Raw genomic sequence first — 20,641 nt, 5'->3', positions numbered from 1 at the left:
CAATGAAGTCCGTCAATATTCAGAAACCGAAACGTGTGTTTCACTGTTACAATGAAATGAACTGGCAACTGTTGATATACCTTTCAGAATCTACAGCTTCTCCTTCTCAGTCGATCCACAAAGGTCTGGATATCCCTGTTGTGGAAACCGCATACCGGACAGTATTTTTATTAATGAATTTTGCTTTTTCTTCAAATTTTCTTGTTGATAAACTCCTCAATATTCTTCGTATGAAAATCATCCTTTCCTTTTTCTCGTTAGGGGCTGTTTTATGCCTTTATGTATTCACAATGAAGTCCGTCAATATTCAGAAACCGAAACGTATGTTTCACTGTTACAATGAAATGAACTGGCAACTGTTGATATACCTTTCAAAATCTACAGCTTCTCCTTCTCGGTCGATCCACATAAGGTTTTGATGTCTTTGTTGTGGAAACCGCATACCGGACAAGATTTCTATTAACTTATTTTGCTTTTTCCTTAAATTTTCTTGTTGATAAACTCCTCAACAACAACAAAGTATTTCCGCTTTAGTTGACATCTGCATCTTGGTATCCGCATTAATTGGTTTAGGATATATACAGAAAACTTTCATCTTTTTCGGTGTTTTCAACCATTTCTTGATAAGTTACGGTAGTCTTTGAAGTATAGTATTCAAGCGCTTACTGTTCTTTCTCTATGGTGAAAATTCTTGGTTTTCCACTTTTTGAAAAGACATTTTGATGCAACTGAATGTAGATACTCATCAAGTGCTCAAAGTTCAACACTTCTTGGTGAAAGCATTCTTCTGGTTCTTCTGAATAAGTTATCTTTAAACTGATTTGAGCGAGCACGTAGCATATATACTTTGAGGGACATTCTGGAATCCATAAATTTCGAATTATCTAGTATATTAGAAATGAGATCTTAATAATTGTAACTTTGTTAATGCTAACGAAGCCATAGATCCTTGCTTCAAGGCCGAGCTACGATTTTTTTCTAGGTATTCAGTAGCTTCAGCAGATTCTTTACTGGCTATTATCCTCTTCTTATCCACTTCATTTTTGGACTGACGAAACTTCAATATCAGCCTCTGGAAATTTAGAGAGAATACTCTTTATATCAAATATTAAAATCTCCTTTTCCTATCTGATATGTGATAACGCCCTCCACTGATGAAAATAGTTTTCCTACAAGGGCGGTTAGAAAACAGAATAAAGTACTTTGTTAGTTCCCCTATTTCTTTCATCTGTTGATAGTGTGGACAATTTTGTTGTAAAATTTAGGTCTTAACCCTACTTTACCTAACATAACCTCATCTAGAGGATTTAGAAATTCTTTTCCAACTTTAACTAGTGGATTAGGTACTAAATTCCTGGTAATACTCTGAATGATCAATCACGGGTTTTATTATGTACTTGAACCACCTTTTCGTTTACCTGAAATATCCCAGTTCCTAGCTAGAGCTAGTGGAGTGTAGTCCTGGATAGATCTATAGAATCTACAGTTATGAAAGCTGTTATTTCACTTAAACTGTGTCAATGATGCCTGGGATGTATTGCCTTTCGAAAACAAATATCTAATGACATCTGGCAGCGCCAATTTATTGAAATAAGTTTTGATTTTGATGATAGGTCGAAACCAGTATAGCACATATCAATCCCAGTGATTTACAGGTTGTGGTTATGGATTCAAATGATCTGCTTATTGGGTAATTGTGGAAATATAATCATATTAAAGATGTCCTCGGGTTTCGAATATTCGATCAATATTCTGTATAATGATGATTTAGAGAACTTAAGTTGTCAATATTTCTTCAACTTAATTATTAGATTGTGTTTTGCAAACATATCTCCACGATACGTTACTGTCTATCGGTAATTATGTGCGATTCAAGCCACAAATTCAGAATGGTTACGTGTTTGTTAAGTCTGCCTCTGGTTTCCGGATAAAGAGAATTAACGTAACAGCTCGGTACTTTTCGCGGCTATTACGTCATTATTGATCAAATAAACGATGCAGTTTACCGACCAACGACAAATTAAAGGGCCCTTTGAAGAGCCAGAACGGAAACTGTGGAGAAATGTTGAGACAGTTGGAGTATTTCAATTCTAACAATTTATAGGTAGTTCAATTTAGTGAAATAGCTTATATACACTAAAGGGAAGTTACCTTGTTTTTCATTGAATATTTGATTGAAAAAAGTCGATAGTTTTTGAAATGTTTTGGGTAAGTTACCAGGCAATTTGATGAAACAATAAATGGTTAATTATAAAGTTACTTGGTAGATTGAAAATGTTTCTTTTTTCATTATACTTTCCAGTAGATACTTTAGTTGAGAGGATTTTCAGATTTTCAAACTATTCTCGAAGGTTTGATAAAATATAGGTTTGAATCTGCTATTACCTCTTCATCAGTCGATAATAATTATTTAGAATTTGGGGTCCAAGGGCAAAAATCGTTCCAAAAAATGTTTCACGCATTCGGGGTTGTTTCTCAGGGTACAAATAGTAAATTTAAGGCAGGGGAAACATATTATTTCCATTATTTTAGACATCACATGGTACAACTTACATATGATTGATTAATCAATGAAACCTAACCCAATCTAACCAATTCTAAATAATTACCATCTTGGTTAGGTTAATTATCCTTAAAAACTGCTTTTATTTTTCCTCGCGTTTTGCATCAAAATTTGACAAAAAATCAGCATTTTGTTGTTAAGTTATACAGAATAGAATTTTTGAATCTATAGAAACTGTGGGTATGACTTGGTTGAAAAAAAACGGGTTCACTTACGTGGAAGCACGTTTCTTAGATAATGTGTATTATTTCGACTACATAAAGTTAATGGGATGGACAAAGAAACAACACACGAAAGCAAAACAATATCACGGATAATGAACCAGAGGTCCTTTAAAGAGAAGTGAAAGAAGTCATTTAAAAGTAAAAAAATAATGAAGCGACAAGTATTGATAATATCACAGGGAAAATTCCTAAATCACTGGGTAATTGATTTCATACATACAATATGTAATCTACTATAGAAGACAACAGAGTCTGGACATTAAGATTCCACTAAAAAAGTTAGGCTCTAGGCTGGAATTTCTGTAATCGTTGGTGATATTAATACTGAACACACTGTTCACACCTTCACTAGACCAACACTCACAATTACACTGTCTGATACGCGTTTCGATAACCAAGTTTACTGTGGTTTTCCTTCAGTTTCTGAAGACGATAACTTGGTTTTCGAAACGCGCGTCAGACTGCGTAATTGTGAGTGTTGGTGTAGTGAAGGTGTGAACAGTGTGTTCAGTAAGAATTATCCCACACTTATACATACAAAGTGCTACTAAATATTATCAATAATCGATAATATAAGTGGATAATGAAAAGGAGAGTAGACACCCGAAATCAAATTATCAACACTTGACAAACGATATGTTTGCTTTATAGACTACAACGAGGCTTTTGTCTTTGTCAACTACAATAGATTATAGAGACTCTTTTACTTGAAGTACCTCTTTTGTCAAAATATAAGATGAGTCAAGAGTTTCTCCTATTAATAGATGTAAATCAAAGGTGTCTTCTGTCATATACACTATTTAACATCTATGGCGAAGCTATAATTGGGAGCTGAATGAATTGGAGGTTCGAAATAAGAAGAAAATGGCTGTTCATGTAAACAGTTTTGTCTAACAATGAATAGAACCAAAACAAAACTTGAAATAGTTGATGAGATTAACGTATTAAACAGAACCCATCTGCTTGAAGATCTCTAAAGAGAAAACACACATATCTAGGGCAATCAGCAGCATGAGTGTGTGCGTGAAGGAAGTTAAAAGTAGAATAACTGATATTTAATCAAAAAACTAAATCTGATCCGAACGTTGCACTTTCCAATCTTCTCATACGGTTCAGAATCATGGATTCTGAACTAAGGACAGCAAATATATTAATTAATTTTGAATGAGTTGCTACATGAGATTGATTACAATTCCCTAGGCTACGAAAAGAACTAATTGGTCGATACTGGTGTGAGTACCAGGATATCATCATTATGAATATAGAAGATTTTGCATACATGGCTACAAGATGATGAGAGAAGCACAGCGAAAAAGATGTAGAGGTCTAAGTCCAATCATTACAACAACTTGAAGATCGATAAATAATATAAAACGAGACAATGCAAAGAAGGAATAAAGACATTCTGAAGAAGTCACGATTCTTAATACTGAGGAAACGAGCAGAGAGAGATAGCCCTACTGAAGTATCATCTACTATCATACATCGACGAAGGGTTTACCTTGGATTATGTTCGATGTCCTCCAAACATTCATTTTGAACTCATAATTTGAGTTTTTAATTATAATTAAACAATCGCGGCACACACCTTGTAAATAAATTTTCGTGACATATTTTTTTGGTTAAAGTATTGGCATCATTAACTGAATCAACTAGTTCTGTTCGATGAACTCGTAAAAAGGTAGTTCATTATCATCCGTGTTCATATATGCACTTTCAAAAGAAAATGGACACTCACAAAGCTTACTAAAAGACGTAGCAAATTCATAATAATATTCACGTAACTTTCTCTCGGTTTTATCAATTATTTTCCAAGTGAAATTGATGTTTAATCAACAGTTACTTCTCCACATATTCATCCAACAAAGAAAATAGTTTTATTTACATGAGTTTCAAAACGTAAAATACATCAGAAAGACAGTTGGAAGCTTGCAGGAAAATATTAGTGAAATTCGTGGAGTGGAAATAGGAGGAAGCTGATTTTTTTCTAAATGAAACAGATCTAGAAAATACATGGATAAGTGAACAATTATTTAAGTGAAATTAAAAGAAAATTTCGATAAAAGTGATTAAAAAAATAACAAATTAAGAAATAAAAAAAGGGGGATTAAATGATCAATTATTTGTGTCAAAACTACAAGTTATGATCTTATCATTGACTTATTTGATGCCTCGAATCATTTCATAATATCAACTTAATTACTATACTATAGTTTGTATAACATACTAATGATGATGATGATGATATTTGATAAACGTGAGTTCAGTAGAAGAAATAATCAATTATCGATCGGAATCACGAAATGTTTTATCGGTTAGGAATTTTTCATACAAATTCATAAACGTGCTCCATTTGTGAATGTTTCTCATAATGTAGTGTAAATATTTGTCGTTTATTTGATGAAAATGTAAACATAAAAATTACCAAGGACTACTCACAACACTGAACCAATTACTTTTATTTAATATTATTTTTCTACTATTAATTTGCTTATCAATTATTTCATTACTCGTGTCCCCATGTAGGTTGAACGACTTTTGTAAAAGGTAAAAAAAAATTGTTTCCTCTTCTAATTTTTTTAATAAGCAGCGCTGCTTGACAACAGATCAATTAAATTTTAAAAAAACCAATTATGCTTTGGAAATTTGCTTATTCGAGCTTGCTTAAGATTGATTAGTGATCATTGAATGAAAGTAAATTCAAAACTTCAGATCAACCCATTAACATCTGTATTCTTTTGTGATACTTTTTAAAATTATTACCGCAAGAAAATTTGAAACCCGATTTTTTTTTGTTTTAAACTATTTTTCGAAATACAGGATGTTTCCATATGCTAACGCTAAATGCTTTGACCACCTACTTGTTAATATTTTTCAAAAAAATAGAAATAAATAATTCTTGAATCTTTTTTCTTGATTTTTGGCCAGAAAATTAGAATAAATTCATCAAAGTATATGAACAAATCTTATTTTATATAAAAAATGAGAAAACAGTCTATATAAACACCGACTTGACACTTTTGACACATTGTTCTGCTTGAAGTCAAAAAACATTCCCCAGCATATAGACGCCGCATATTATTATCCAGATTTCATCACATTTTAAAACCAAACCATCGATCAAACTTCGTCATATTTTATTTTGTCCATTATTGCTCTAGCAAAACTTGAAATACATAAGAAATTGTTACAATTAGTGAAAATGACACTAAACAAAACCAAAAACGTAGTAAACATACAAGGAAGCTTATCCGTAAAATTCGAAATAAAAAAACAGGATGAACAGTTATCAACAGTGTTGTTTGATTTCCTATGTAACTATTTGAGAAGACAGCAAAAAAATATGGCTCTAGCTCTAGGAAACCTATTGAGGTCCAAGGATAGCAAAGCTAAGAATTAACAGGACAGTTGTACAACCTACGATGTTATATGGTAGTGAATGCTGGGTCAGGTAGTGTTAAAAAAATTTTTGTAGGGATACGAGTGAAAAGAGCTTCAACAAGTGGAGAAGGTGCAAAAAAATTGGGCGCAACATCTAAATCTGGTTTAATATGATCAGGAAAGTTAATAGTACGTAAGATTCTCAAGAAACGATCTCTGCGTATTAAGTTAATAACAAGATTATTTTTCATGGCTTTTCACTGTCCCACTGTACCTATGAGAAACGGTATGCCGCATGTCGTCCATAGAAACTTTTGGGTCAAGACAATTTTCAAACAATGCGTATTTCTATATCTTCCCAATTTGCATCTATAAATCATTTACAAAAAAAAACAAAAAAAATTCAGCATTTCCGCAGAAGAAAGTCATTTTTTTAAGTTACCTGAAGTAAGACTTGGTTGAAAGTCGCCGTTATTCTATAGAAAATTATTTATTTCAATTGCCACGGTTTTGTTTATCAGTTTTACTTGTGATGATGGCCGAGAACCTATAGTTCATCATTTACAATGAATTCTTCCATTCTGCTGTCCTCCAAAAGTTTAGTTTCAGCTGGTGCTCGAAGTTTAGCACCTCAAAAGTTTTCCACAAAACCCTCTCCATCTTTGTCCACATAGACTCTATCGGTTAGGATACCGGTATCCGTTGATCAAACGTATATCTGATCAACATTCTAGCTGTGAGCAATTTCTAGAGATTTTTTTAGAGTTCAGCCACTACTGAAAGTCAAATCTAGCAGCCATGACACTATATTGTAACTACGGCATATCTACAACACTATTTTCAAAATAAAAAGATGTATACTTGCACAAAGCTAGACTCTTTGAATTAACAAAAAATACTTACTTGACGCCCAGTCTATACTATATGGTTTTGTTTTATTGGATCTTATCATCTGTTTGGAATAGAAAACGAACGTTATCTAGTTATTATGCCATAAAATAAGATTGCAGCGAAAACATTTAAGGGGGTTTGCACTCGTGTCCAAATGGTAACACTAGGCGTTAATGGGTTAAATGGTAGGCAATAAATTCTTTCATATATTTTCAATACGTTGTGAGAACTGTCCATTTTTATTCATATCTAAAGGTTCTTCAATGATAACACAGAAACATTTATCGACCACCTCGTAATTGACATTAGCACCATTGTATAAAGAATATTTTGTATACAATGCTAGCACACACACTAGGTATCAGTTCAAATAGATGCACCGTGAATATTTTTAGATAGAACTTCGTATATTTCCACATTTCTCAATATATTTTTAAATACATTTTGTAATTAAAACCTAGGAAACGTATTCGTTACCATAATTACACAGTTTTTAACTTTAAAACAATCCCTAAATGGTAACAAAACTCGTTTGTGTAATGGGTTATTAGAATTAACCAAAAGTTTGTGTGAAACTGCAGAAACACGTGTATGGTAAGCAAATCAGGAGTGCCTATAAGTGTTTGAAGCCTTCTAAAAAACTTTTTACATCGAAATATAACTCGGATTGATTTAAAATTGAATTAATATCCAATTAATTATAGTATACACAATTTGTAACTTAGTTGAGATTTCTACTTTCTACAACCGTAGGTGATACAGTCGATTCCCGTTAATTTGAAACTCAAGGGTCTCTTAAGCGGGTGCTACACGATGCGTTTCGACGTACGGCTGAACGTTAGACGAATGCTGAAACCTTATAAAAATGAAAACGTGGTAAAAAACTAATGAATAGCATGAAACAGATATAAATTTTTTCCAAAACGTAGCAATCACACACTAGAAGAAAAGAAGTTGTACCACAAGTGATGGTTCCAGCTTCGTGTCCAATGAGAAAGAAAAATATACAAAATTGTTGTAATTTGTAGATGAAAGTTTGTGGAAACTGAAAAACAAACATAAAAATACCTGAATAAAAATACAAATGAAAAGAAATAGATTATGGTAAATGATCGTGCATTTTTTTGCATTGTAAAGTATTGAGTCCTAGCTAAGTAAAGGTCGTGCTCCGCGTTGGATAGCCCTGCATTGATCTTTTTGAAATTGGAGAAGGAAGAGTCAGAATTTTTAATCTTTTAAAGAAGTCACTGCAGTAAACTGTTGTTTGATCCGAGTAAATATTTTGCAGATCTCTTTTGAAGTTTGAAGATGTCGTTTATAAACAGAAGAATCAAAATAGGGCCTAGTACTGAGCCTTGGGGCACTACACATTCTATTGGCTTGCAAGAAGACATCGTTGTATCAACGCTTACAAGCTGGTAAGATATGACTCAAATCATGCGAAAGGTGAAATCGCAGTACTGCAATTTGTTGATTAAAATATTATGATTAACACAACCGAAAGCCTTAGAAAAATCACAATAAGTTGGTGCAATGGAGTGTTGGTTATTTAGGCTAGATTACACATTATTATTTTATTATTGAGGAAGAATATAACATCATTTGTGCATTTGTTACCCAAATAGATTGGTACTTCTTTGGGTACTCCTTTAACAGGGCTCAAAAAAACCGACTTTCAATGCAAAACATTAGTGGAATAACCACACGATGCGTCCAATCACACCAGCGACTAACGTCGAAAGCGTTGGACGCATCGTGTGGTAGCGGCTTTAGAATGTTACGAATTATCGAGTGTTAGATATATCAAACGGTTTTAAATTTTTGAAACAAAAGAAATAAAATTTCAAATTATTGAGTATTGTTAATCAAGTACGTACATATTATTTATTAAGTGCTATTATTTAACTATGATAAGTTAAAAGGTACATACATGTACATGTTCATAATGTGATTTGATTAATTTTTCGAAAGAAATCTGTTATATCAGTTTGCTCCATAGTACAGTGCTGTTAGACTGCTCAATATCTTTTTCTAAAAGAAAAATTGCCTGGAATGCTTCTTTATTATTTCCGTTTTGTAGACGAAGCTTTGTAAGCTTTATTGTTAGAAGATTATCCTGATTTTCTTCCATAAAACCAGATTTTTGAAGCAGTTGGAAAATATTTGGGGTATTACAGCTGTCCATATCTTGTCAATCGGTAAAATAGCCATCAGAACCGTGACATTCGCAGTTAGCTGCATATGGAGAGGTTCTAAAACGAGCTTAATAATTTATGATATAACGTCTTAAAATTATGGATGATCCCTTGGTTCAATAGTTGCAATTTGGTAGTTGTATCCGGCGGAGTAGAGTTCTACGTTGGACAATGGAGAAGTACTGTTGTGGACAATGCAATTATCTAAAAACAATACAATTTTCCGGTTTTGTCGTTTCATATGTCTGTTGAAATCCCATAGTTAAAAAGTTCTGTCGTCATTCAAGCTGTTTTGTGAGCACAATGGTCAGTATTAAACGATTTAACTCCTTTGAAACATCGCGCTTTAAGTTTTCTTGATCCGTCCATATTTACTGCAACCTCTCTTTACTGTGTTTTCACCCATAGCTTACTCATCTTTGAAAGCAAGCGTCTTGTCTGGTAAACATTTGTAAAATAAGTAATTTTCATCGGTATTAAAAATTTCTCGGGCATCATAGTTTTGAATTCAACGCATCAACTCCATCAAGTCCATCAACTCGCCTCAAAGTTTTTGATGTTTAGAGAAGACAGGAGCTCTTTTGCTTTTTCTTTCAACAGTTTATTGCTAATATACACTTTTTGTCTTCTCCAATGTCTTAGCCAAATGACCAGGATTTCTTCCGCTCAAGAAATTCACCTTAAGTGATTCTAACACTTTGAGAAGTATAAATTTTCTTTATCATCATCGAGAGAGTACTTAGAGGAATCTTAAATTCTTTTGCGGCTTCACTTTCTTCTCATCTCTCTGTACTTTTTCGATTAACTTCTTCTTTTCAGCAATCGTCAAATATACTTTTTGGGAGTTATAACTAACAAATTTTTTTATTTAATCTGTATCCAAGGAACAAAAGAGGAACAGTAACTGAAACTTAATTAAACAAACCAATTCGTGTGGAAGTGTATGTCAAACTAATCATTACAAAAACAAAGGCTCGTGTACGATGATACCAGTTAGAGCTTGTTTATAAGAGAAAATGTATTGATTTACCTCAAAATATAAAGATAACTCTAAATTATACAGAGGCTCGAGTTATCGCAGGTTTTAATTAATGAGAGTCGAATTTATATTAAAGGCCTTGTTAACACTACTATTAGTCCAGTGAATACAGCCCAATTAGATCCAAAACCCACGAGAATTAGTTATGTCGCTGATTTTCTGGATTTAGATAGTTCTGAGGGTGCTCTATCGATACAGTAAAAGTTGACATCAAAATTTTGGCCTCTAAGCGATATATTTTTGTTTAAATTCTCAAAATTTTGAATTTTGCAAATAACTCGGAATCTATGCCGAATTTCAAATATCTAGTTTAAAAAATTTCCTACAAAAAAAATTCCTTTTAATTTTTTCCTAATCTCAAAATCACTCTTACAAAAAGCAAATTTCGTGTTGCTGGATTTTTTCCAAAGTGCATTTTGTGGAAGAAAGCTTCTACAAACTCAAATTAGCTTTGTTTATTAAGATAAAGGCTCAACATATTGGAGTTCATGATTCAGATGCTGAAAAATTCAAAAAACACATGAGAAAACTTGGTATAATGAAAATACTTGGAACGGTATTCAAGCAAAGTCAAAATTCCTATGTGCTGATCATTTTTGTCAAAGAGAGGCTCTACAAACTCAAATCAGCTTTGTTTATTGAGATAACGACTCAACATAGTAGAGTTCACAATTCAAAAGCTAGAAAATCCGAAAACACATGGAAAAAGTTGGGACAATGGGAATACCTGAAACCGTACTCGAACAAAGCCAAAATTCCTATTTGTTGATAAATTTTGTGAAAGAGAGGCTCTACAGAATCAAATTTAGTTAGCTTATTAAGATCACGGTTCAACATTGTATAATCCTGGGCTACACTTGCTATGAATATTTACATCAGACTCGTTAAGAAAGTCTCCTTCATTCTCATATTTATCGAAGAAAATCACGGTCAAAACAGTGAAAATAATTCAACATTTCACTAATCAAAGATTATATTGAAGCTGGCATTTACGACACTTTACGTACTAAAAAAGATACACAATTAATTTTTTACCTTGAAGCACTTCCATTAGGCTCCTTTTCTGCCATTTTTTTTTCACAATTTTCATTCAACAATTAACGTTAAAACTTTAAACGTGCACTAATAAGATGTTTTTTGCAGTCTGTTTGTTTTGCTTCAACGGCGCCCTCTACACCCGTAGAACCATCGGCTGATGTATTGAAGAAACTCTTCCAGTAGAAAGAGGTTTCTTTTCTGTAATGGATATAGAGGGTGACTGTGCTCATCCGACTCTCTGTTACGCAAGCTTTCGTTTCCCCCAGTATGATTCGTTAAAACCAAACTCTCGAAAATCGCGAAAAAACATTAGTAAAAGTAGTTTTTTCCCTATCACATAGTGAGTTCAAAGGTTTAAATTGATCTCATTTTAAAGATGATCGTCTAACTGATAACCTCAAGCAAGTGTTCGCTGCTGGGTGTAGCAGAGTCACAGACCCATGTGTTTCAAGTTCACCCAGGCAACCAGCAAAAAACAATCCGTTTGTGTTTGTGTCTAAATTTTTGCAGTTGCAGTTGACTATAATGAGTAAAATGCACTTTCTTTCGTGCCAAAATGTTAAGTTTTAGAGAAGATAATAGAGTTTATTCTTCAGCCGAGGACATAATTTCCCTCAGACTCTACGTAGCTTACTTTTTAGTAAGATGCCATCCCGAAGTTTGAGCGCATTTTACAAAGAAATGACAGCTCTTAGGGAAAAATTACAGAAAACTTTTTTTGTAGAAAATTTCTCAATCCACATTTTTGATCCTCTAACTTTTTCTGAAATTTGGCATAGATTTTGAGTTATTTGCAAAATTCGGAATTTAGAAAATGTATACAAAAATATATCGCTTAGCGGCCAAAATTTTGATGTTAACTTCCACTGTATCGATAGAGTACCCTCAGAACTACCTAAATCCAGAAAATCAGCGACATAACTAATTTTCGTGACTCAGGAACTGTGATCACTGGACTATATCCCACCACACTCACAATAACACTATCTAATGCGCGTTTCGATAACGAAGTTATCATCTTCAGGTTTCCGCTTGTTTTTATTCTGTAAATACGATAACTTTGTGTCAGTGTAATTGTGTGTGTTCACCGAGTTATAGAGCTAATAGAAGACAGTTCGAAGGCAATTTTTAATTATTTGTAATATTACTTCATTCGCATAAACACAAATTTCAAATGTCAATGAACTTGTAGTTGCCGTTAACGTATATTTCGACGTAATTTATATTCAATTCCTCTCTATTATATCCATCAGTAAGCTTTTTGAAGGCACTCCCGGTCCTTAAAACCGTAATCGAATAATTAAGTAATTCAACCAATTAATTGATCAAACAACACACGCTAGGAATGTTGTCTACTAGTGTTGTTATTGTAATTTCCCTGAATAGGTTCGTTAAAGTGATTACCTTCATTTATATGATAGATAATAATAACTAACGCGAAAATTTAATATGAATTTTGAAATCAATTTAATATAAAGTATGTGAAATAGATAACGTTTGTTCACCATAAATTCGTCAGTCCAATTAATGTGTTTTCTGGAAAATCGTAGATACCGGGCTGCTCGATAGTGAAATGGAGTTGATTTAAGATCAGTAGCTGGCGTTTTTGGTTCAATATTAGCTGCCTTTAGTCTTATTCTGATTGTCTAACCACTCTCAAGCACTCCTCGAGTTTCGGTGAGCTCTTGTTGGACTTGTTGAACCAGTGAAGGTCCGAGTTCTCAGCGATATGCTGACAATTAATCGATCATCTTTCTCAGCTGTGCATATTTTTGTATCGGAACCACGTCTTCGATGAAAGTTACCAGTCTTTTGGTATCGAAGGTGAGCTCTGGAAACTGTGGACCGACTCATGTTCAACGCATTAGTCACTTCTCGCTGACTCTGGCCTTGTCGCAATAGGGTGATAGCTTGAGCAGCTTTATCACTTGTGTCCATTGTCAGGTAGAATAATTCTTGTTTGTTAAGGATCATAACATATTGTTGGACTGTGAGAGCAAGAAACATTACATCATTTTATGTCATTTTGAAGCTTATTCCATTCGATTTCTCTGCTTAAGAGTCTATTTATGACGTGAATATTAGTGCCGAGGAAAAATAAAGCCTGCTAAAAGGTTTCGAAACATAAAACTCGAATTGGGCTAGAAATTTCCTTCTGCATCATTAGTATGAATATATTTTGAGTTCTAGCATTAAGAATTCGTTACTAAGCAGGAACTATTGGAGATATATATACACTTTGTTCAAGCTACGACCTCACCATACTCACAATATTATCGTTATCGTCTTCATAGATCTGTTTATCTTCAGTCTGTGAAGACGTTAACTTTATGGCAGTTTAATTTAACTATTTATAGTTATTCGGACGCTAAACTTTACAAGATAAAAAAGAATATGAACAGAACAAATAAGGGAGGTACGAGAATAGAATGGGAGAAACATAATTGAGATCAACAGATTAGTAGAAGAATGTCATGCGTAGTAGTTATTGAAGTCTCGAGCCCACCACTCTGCGATTCGTCACCCAGTGTTAGCTTTGCAGCCGTCAAAGATCAAATTCTTGATCTCTGACTAAGTTTTGAGGTGAAGACACAAGGCGCAACGCCTTGGCTGTGTTGGCGGAAAGTTTCTTGTACAATGTGAGGGGGTAGGTACCAAGGAGAAGTTGTTGGATTCCATAGTAACAAGAGATGAAACGTGGGGGCTTCATTACATCTCCAAAACAAACGAACAAATTTATCAGTGGCGTCACTCTGGTTCATCTCCACAAGATAAAAAAAACTGCAGTTGGTAAAAAAAGTTTTGTCGATCTGGTATCAAAAAGATGTGAACCTCATCAATTTCATACAAACTGGGATGACAGTAAACTCAGATATATAAAATATCGACCTAAAACCGAAGAACAAAATTGCCGGAGAGGTTATCTGGAGAAGGGCGTACTAGTTTTTCACGACAACTATCGACCTCACGTTGCTCGTCACATACAGGAACTATTGAAGTTTTGGTGGACTGTCATGCCCCATCTCATGTACAGTTTGGACTTAGCCTCCAGCGATTATCACCTCTCTTTCAAGCTTAAGACACACTTAAGTGGCAAACGCTTCAAAAGCAATGATAAGTCCTAGCAGAGGTCACAACTTGCCTCAAAGTATTGTCAGGAATACAGAAGCTGAAGCACCGTCTAGTAGGATTACCAAATACAATATAATGTATAAGATACAACAATTTTTATTGGAAATATTGCTTATATTATCCAACCAGAATCAATATAGAGTTTCTTTGTCACCGCCTATGGACTTGTAAATATCCGGACACTGAATCTAACAACCAACGTTTAAAAGCGATTGAATAGTATTTTCCTCAGGCGTGGGTCTATATAACTGGCTCTACCGTTCCCAACTTCTGTGTAACAAACACGTAATCCCTGTTTTTAATTTCAAGTTCACAGTAGGTGCTCTTTCATTCACTTTTTTTTGTATATAAGAGAGAAAACTGAAGAAACATCCTCAGTTTGGTGAATGAGGGTATTAGACTTTAAATAATGCTTCTGTTTCCTCTCAAAGGTAATAAAAAACTTTTATATTGGAATGTTGAGCAAGAAATTCACTTTTTCATTAAAATAAGTTGAAAGAAACGAGTTGTTTATCTTATTTTTGCGATATTTGGTTATAATATTCACTAAATTACTTAACCGATTCAGAAAATTGATATTTTCTATGCATTTTTTATATAAAATAGGAATCATCATCATCATCATCAAGCCTTACAATCCTTTGAATTATGGTGTACGCTTATAGCACTTCAAAATCCTTTTTTGAGATGGATCACTCATCGTTTTCTATTTTTGTATTCTTTATAGTTCATCGTTTGTTTTAGCTGCTTTTGTAATTATTTTCCAATCCTTTCGGTTCCACAACCTTCAGTTGCTCTTGTGCTCTCCTTTATTCCGTTTCTCCCAGTCTTTCTTTGCCTACCTCTTCTCCTTGACCACAATGAGGTCCATTGCTTTATTCTTTCGATTATTTCACTACATTTTCCTTCTTCAGCTCTTTCTCTATTTCTTCCTTTTCCGTTGCTCTCCTCTATCCCTCCTGTCGCAAGTCATATGCTATAATCGGAGACGTAATTCTCAACATTTGTTACGAAATCTAGCGCACGGATTCAGCTTTACTTAAAGATATAATGATTTATCACAATTTTAAATGTGGAGCGTTTGCTATGTACTACAAAATGTTAGGTTACGATCTATTCAATGATACCTAGGAGCAGAGATAAACGGCTCGTACAAGCAACAAATCAAAATATGGATTCAAAATGTGAATTATACCGTAGTATATCAAATTGATGAAAAACTGCTCAAATTCTGAAATGATAGTATTCGGCAATATGTTGTATTGATCTCAAAAATAGATTATCTAAAAAAAGCTGGTGAAAAATGGAGATATTATTGTCGAAACTAAACAAATCCAAGTAGTACTAAACAAAATTGGTAGAAAATTGCTTGATTGGTTAATTAGTATCGTGAAATTGAAAAAAAAAACGAATGATCTATGAAAATATTCAATTTTCCAATCGATATGTAGATTTTTAGATCGATGGCAAGGAAACCGTTCGCTATAAAGAGACATTCTGTTGAAAATTTTCACGAATTGTAATTATTTATTGGAAATACTCACAGGAGGTATTAAAACACAATCAAACATTTCTAATTGTACTGCAGACTGTCGAACATCATATTACTTATATAAGGAAAAAATTGGCAATGTAAAAAAATTCAGCTGATTAGCAAATTCATAATTTTCCAATATATAATTTAGACAATATTCTTGAATATAAGTTCTGATTTCGAAACTTTGAAGGCATATAACTCAGAAACGAGGGGTCGAATGAGAAAATTTATTTCATTATCTACTCATTCTTGAATTTTTTTTATCCTGGGTATCCTGTATTTAAAGAAAATGAAGCTTTGTATGTTGTAAAAAGGATGCTATACGATTGCAGAAGCGCTGACTAGGCGCGATATATACCTGTTTATCTCATGACAGATCGAGGCATTTCTTCAAACCCCCATATAACTTTGGACAACCTTATACACTAAATATTACAACACTGTGGTGTTTCATGGGTATCTTTTGTAACAAAAAGAAAGTAAGTACCTTGGAATTGGTATGAAACCTAAACAACAAATTTTTACTTTATAAAGTTTAACTGAAACTCCTCTGGAGTTAAAGATAACAACTATGGGACCCTGCATACAATTCAAACACAGCATATCTAGAAAAGTATCTGTCAAAAGTTCTCAGAACTATTGTAAATGTTCAATAGTATGTATTCAATAACCTTGAAATGAGTTTACTTGAAGAAGAAAGATTTCGTTTCTCTTAGAAGTATGCTCATAGAAAAAAATATATACAGCTGGGGTCTTACAGCTTTCTTTTCGATATATCCACTCGTTTTTCTGAATAGCTCTGATTTTAATGTTTCGTTCAATACCTTCGTTTCAGGTCCTTGAGCGTCTTCCTCGTCTCTTTCTATTCTACAATGCTTTCTTCGCCCACCTGCTCCAATCTCATCACATGTCCGTATCGGAGCAGTTGCTTAGCCTATATTCTCTATGAAGTCGTGTTTACTTGACCTGTTCTTCGCCGTATATCTTCATTGCGTATTTGCTCTGTTCTGGAGATCCTTCTAAGTAATCCATTTTCACAGACTCTATATTTTTCTCTTGTCTATCTGTTAGTTGTCAGCACTCACATGCATACATTAAAATCGGTTCCACTGTGACTTTGTACATTTTCATTTTCATATTTAGGATAATTTTTTCTGACCAAAGTTCAGAATTTGTGTAGCTTCTTTACCTTATCGCACTCTATTTCTTATATCGTATTTTGGTGTTCTATTATCCCAACGTATTATTTGGTCAAGATTGAAGGCTGGGATTGCATTTTCCATGTGAGCTGCATTTGCTTATCGTATATTCTACAGATTGCAAATTTGGCTTTACCTCTATATTTTACAATGTTAGGGCACTCATTAGCAATATGCCTCAGTTGACCACAGCTTCTTGGTATCCGTGCTAAACGGTTTGGGGTATTTTTAAGAGATTTTTTCCTTTTCGTCACAATTTCTTGTCAAATTTCGTATTGCATTGTTTTGACGCCCCAATTTTTCCACGAAAACCCTGAGTCAGTTTTTTTCTACTCTTTCTCAGTTAAAAATTCTTGATTTTCTACATTTTTGGAGGGCTAGACGTTGTAATCCTCTTTCACATTTGGCTGTAGTACAATGAATATTTCTTCATAAAATGTCAACTAGGAGTATGTCAGGCTTAGGGATCTGTTCAACCAAATTATGAATACTTTTTCTAATTTTCAGTTTATTAGATATTTTAATGCAACTGGCAAATAAAAGACTTCTTTAAAATTCATGATATACAAATATCATATCATTACAACCTTCTTCTAAACAAATGCAAATAAGGAAATGAAGCTCATTTCGAACCGCAATATAAATCCGGTTTTTCCATTGAAATTGATTTAGCCGACAAACGCGTTTATAAGTTTTCTATAGGAATCTGAACGTTTGTCTAACTTTATCACTAAATTCCCATATACAACTACTTCTCTACTGAAATTAGAATATTCAGTTGAGAATTGAAATACCTCAATAACGTAACATAAAAGGAAATTTAATTAGAACCGACAAAGATAATTTTGTGTTTGTATTCTAGTAACTTTGCTATCTAGTTTTGTATTTAGAATTAAGTGTAATTGGATTGATTAACGTTATCAAAGAAATAACGGTATAATTCTACATTCCATCGGTAAAACCATGCAAAAGATAACGCATATTCTGTCAACAGAGTTTATTCCGTCTTCTTCATCGACATTTCCAGTTTAGTATTTTTCCAACAGTCCCGACATGACTGAATTTTCTGTTTTCTCGTATAATCTTTCTGAACTAATTATGTCAACATGATGGCTGCATTTTGTTCTTCTTCTTCACTTCCTCATACATATCACTATAACGTCTAGATGACACCTCTCTCTGATGAATAAATTCTTCTGCGTGTCAGCTAGCTAGAAGTAAGTCCTGTTATGTTCTTCTTCAGGTACATCATCTTGTTAAAATCGTATGTGTTCATAAAGGACATATTCAAGTTAGTAAACAGATTAGCCAATTTAATCACTAGTCGTTTGGAACGAATTCAAAGTCGAGTACTTCATAGATAGTTGCGTCAAAAATATATGCTCTTGAATTTAGTACAATTTACAACAATCAGATTTTCTGTCGTATGGTATGACCTTCCCTCAAACAGTATAATTTTATTATATAAAAAAAAGCACAAGAGGGTGAAGAGTTGTGCTTGCCGTGTGGAGATGTCTGTGGAGATTGATCTTGAACTTCTGTAGGCTGTAGTGCTCGAGAAAGATGTGCATTGGTGGTTGATTCTAAAGGCTCACACTTCTCCAAAGATATGAGCTCCTATAAATTAGTTCTGGGCGTCTGCAGGCAAATTCGGTATTCATAAACCACGTCTGCCTGACAAGTAGATCTCGCAAAAGCTGCTTTGCCGTGGTAGTATCGGTAAAACAGATTCAGGTGAGCTTTCTTCTATGCTCTAAGCTGTCCAAGTTTTTGCTGCTCGATTCTGGATCGCATATAAGTCAAACCGCTCTCTTCTGTATTGAGTTGAGCATCATAAGGGTACGCTTGGGAGCCGAGCTCCAAATGTGCGAGCAATATTCCAAAGACGAACGAATTTGAGTTTTGTAGAGAATTAGAAGCTGCTGTGGATTATATAGCTGTTTGGTCTTGAAGCAAGATATAAACTAACCTATCCTAACCAACTTCAACTAGTGAATTTGCGGTTATGGACAGGAACAAATCCTGAGTTGCAGTGCCAGCCTTCCTTGTACAAATTATTGAAATTTCCAAGATAAAAATGAAACACATTTCATTAGAACTGAAGTACATTTGTTCAAAGTACATCTTAAATTTGAAATGGATAATTATTTTTGAAATTTAATATCGTTCAAGTGACCGTCATCTCGCTGCTGGTATTCTAAGAACTCTTCGACACATATAGCGGGATATGTTACCAATTTCTATACAATATTTTTGTTTATCTGAAGTAGTGTTTTCAGTTTATTCACTTAATAAACTCAGCTTTTAAGAAGACTTAATGAAAAGAATCCAGCTGGAAATAGGTCCAGGATGTAAGGAGACCTTTGCGCTGTCTAAATATTTTCGGGAACATGTATTAAATCACTAGAAAAATATCGATAAATATATGACAGGTTGTTAAAAAGATGAATGGGATACATCTTGTAGCATTTTCACATATTCTGCAGAGTTAACAGTTATTAAGACTATAACCGTCACTAGTGAAATATTTAAAGGTTTTTCGTGTTTCAATTTAGGTTGTTTCTACTCTAAAAATTTGTTATTTTGTTTCGTAATTCAACCCCACCCTACGTGGCTTTTATGCTGGACTGTTTACATAAATGCAAAAATTAATGGCCCATTCTATATTTCTCAAAAGTTTTCAGGCTCGATTTTTAACTTTTATTAAGTTTATTAATTGTTTGTTATCCCTAGTGAGTATTATTTCATAAACTATGTCTTGAATAATGACTAAAATCTATTAGAAATTCAAACTTACAAATTATTTCCATTCTTGCTTCACTTTGTGCAGACGAAAACGATGGAGCTTCTGCAGATACTTCACATCTATAAAGTCCACTAGTTTTCCAGCTGACTGGATGCAGAAATACTTTTTTTCGATCGGATTTCGACATCTGTTAAAAAAAATTGCAGTATATACATTATATTCAAAAAAGAAGTTATGAGATTGAATGGAAATGGGAACATATCGTGTATTGTAATCTATAAATCACAAGTGATAAAATCGAATATTGAATATAGAACAGACTGTTTTATTTCATATTTATTTAATGTATTTAATGTGTATTTCAAAGCACTGATACACCGTTCATTCACCCTTCACGACAACTGGGCTTTAATAATGAATATTCAGCTATATCATATCAGTCATCGCGTCGGTTTTATTAATTGATAATATACAACTTCAATTCAAATTCCAGAAAATTCAATTTTTTCCAAAAAAAAATCAATTAAGCGCCTATTTTCACCTACCATTGACCACATTCTTGTACGAAAATTTATTTTTATCTTAGTCAATAAAACCGAGATATACTTTCCTATTCATTTTAGTTTTTTCTCTATTGTCTTCACTTCTGCCTTTTCTCAAGACACTTTGCGCTTCCTCTCATTGGTTGTCCAATCT

The 20,641-nt window shown here is 33.6% G+C and overlaps 1 protein-coding gene and 1 long non-coding RNA gene across 3 annotated transcripts in view; one reads left to right on the top strand and one right to left on the bottom strand.

Annotated features, from left to right (window-relative positions):
• LOC130896384 (uncharacterized) overlaps positions 1–20,641 on the bottom strand; it is a 155,663-nt gene that overhangs the window by 81,526 nt on the left and 53,496 nt on the right. For both annotated transcript variants that reach the window (XM_057804418.1, XM_057804419.1), the window contains exon 4: positions 19,997–20,132. In XM_057804418.1, the coding sequence (XP_057660401.1) occupies positions 19,997–20,132 (136 nt within the window). The remainder of the gene's footprint in view (positions 1–19,996; positions 20,133–20,641) is intronic.
• Positions 5,273–20,641, top strand: part of LOC130896385 (uncharacterized) — a 67,556-nt gene continuing 52,187 nt past the window's right edge. The window contains exons 1-2 of the long non-coding RNA XR_009059567.1: positions 5,273–5,334; positions 8,348–8,477. This is a non-coding gene — a long non-coding RNA (uncharacterized LOC130896385). The remainder of the gene's footprint in view (positions 5,335–8,347; positions 8,478–20,641) is intronic.

Source organism: Diorhabda carinulata, chromosome 7 (genome assembly GCF_026250575.1).
Source record: "Diorhabda carinulata isolate Delta chromosome 7, icDioCari1.1, whole genome shotgun sequence".
In the NCBI taxonomy this organism is placed as follows: domain Eukaryota; kingdom Metazoa; phylum Arthropoda; class Insecta; order Coleoptera; family Chrysomelidae; genus Diorhabda; species Diorhabda carinulata.
This window is presented reverse-complemented; position numbering and strand designations above follow the sequence as displayed.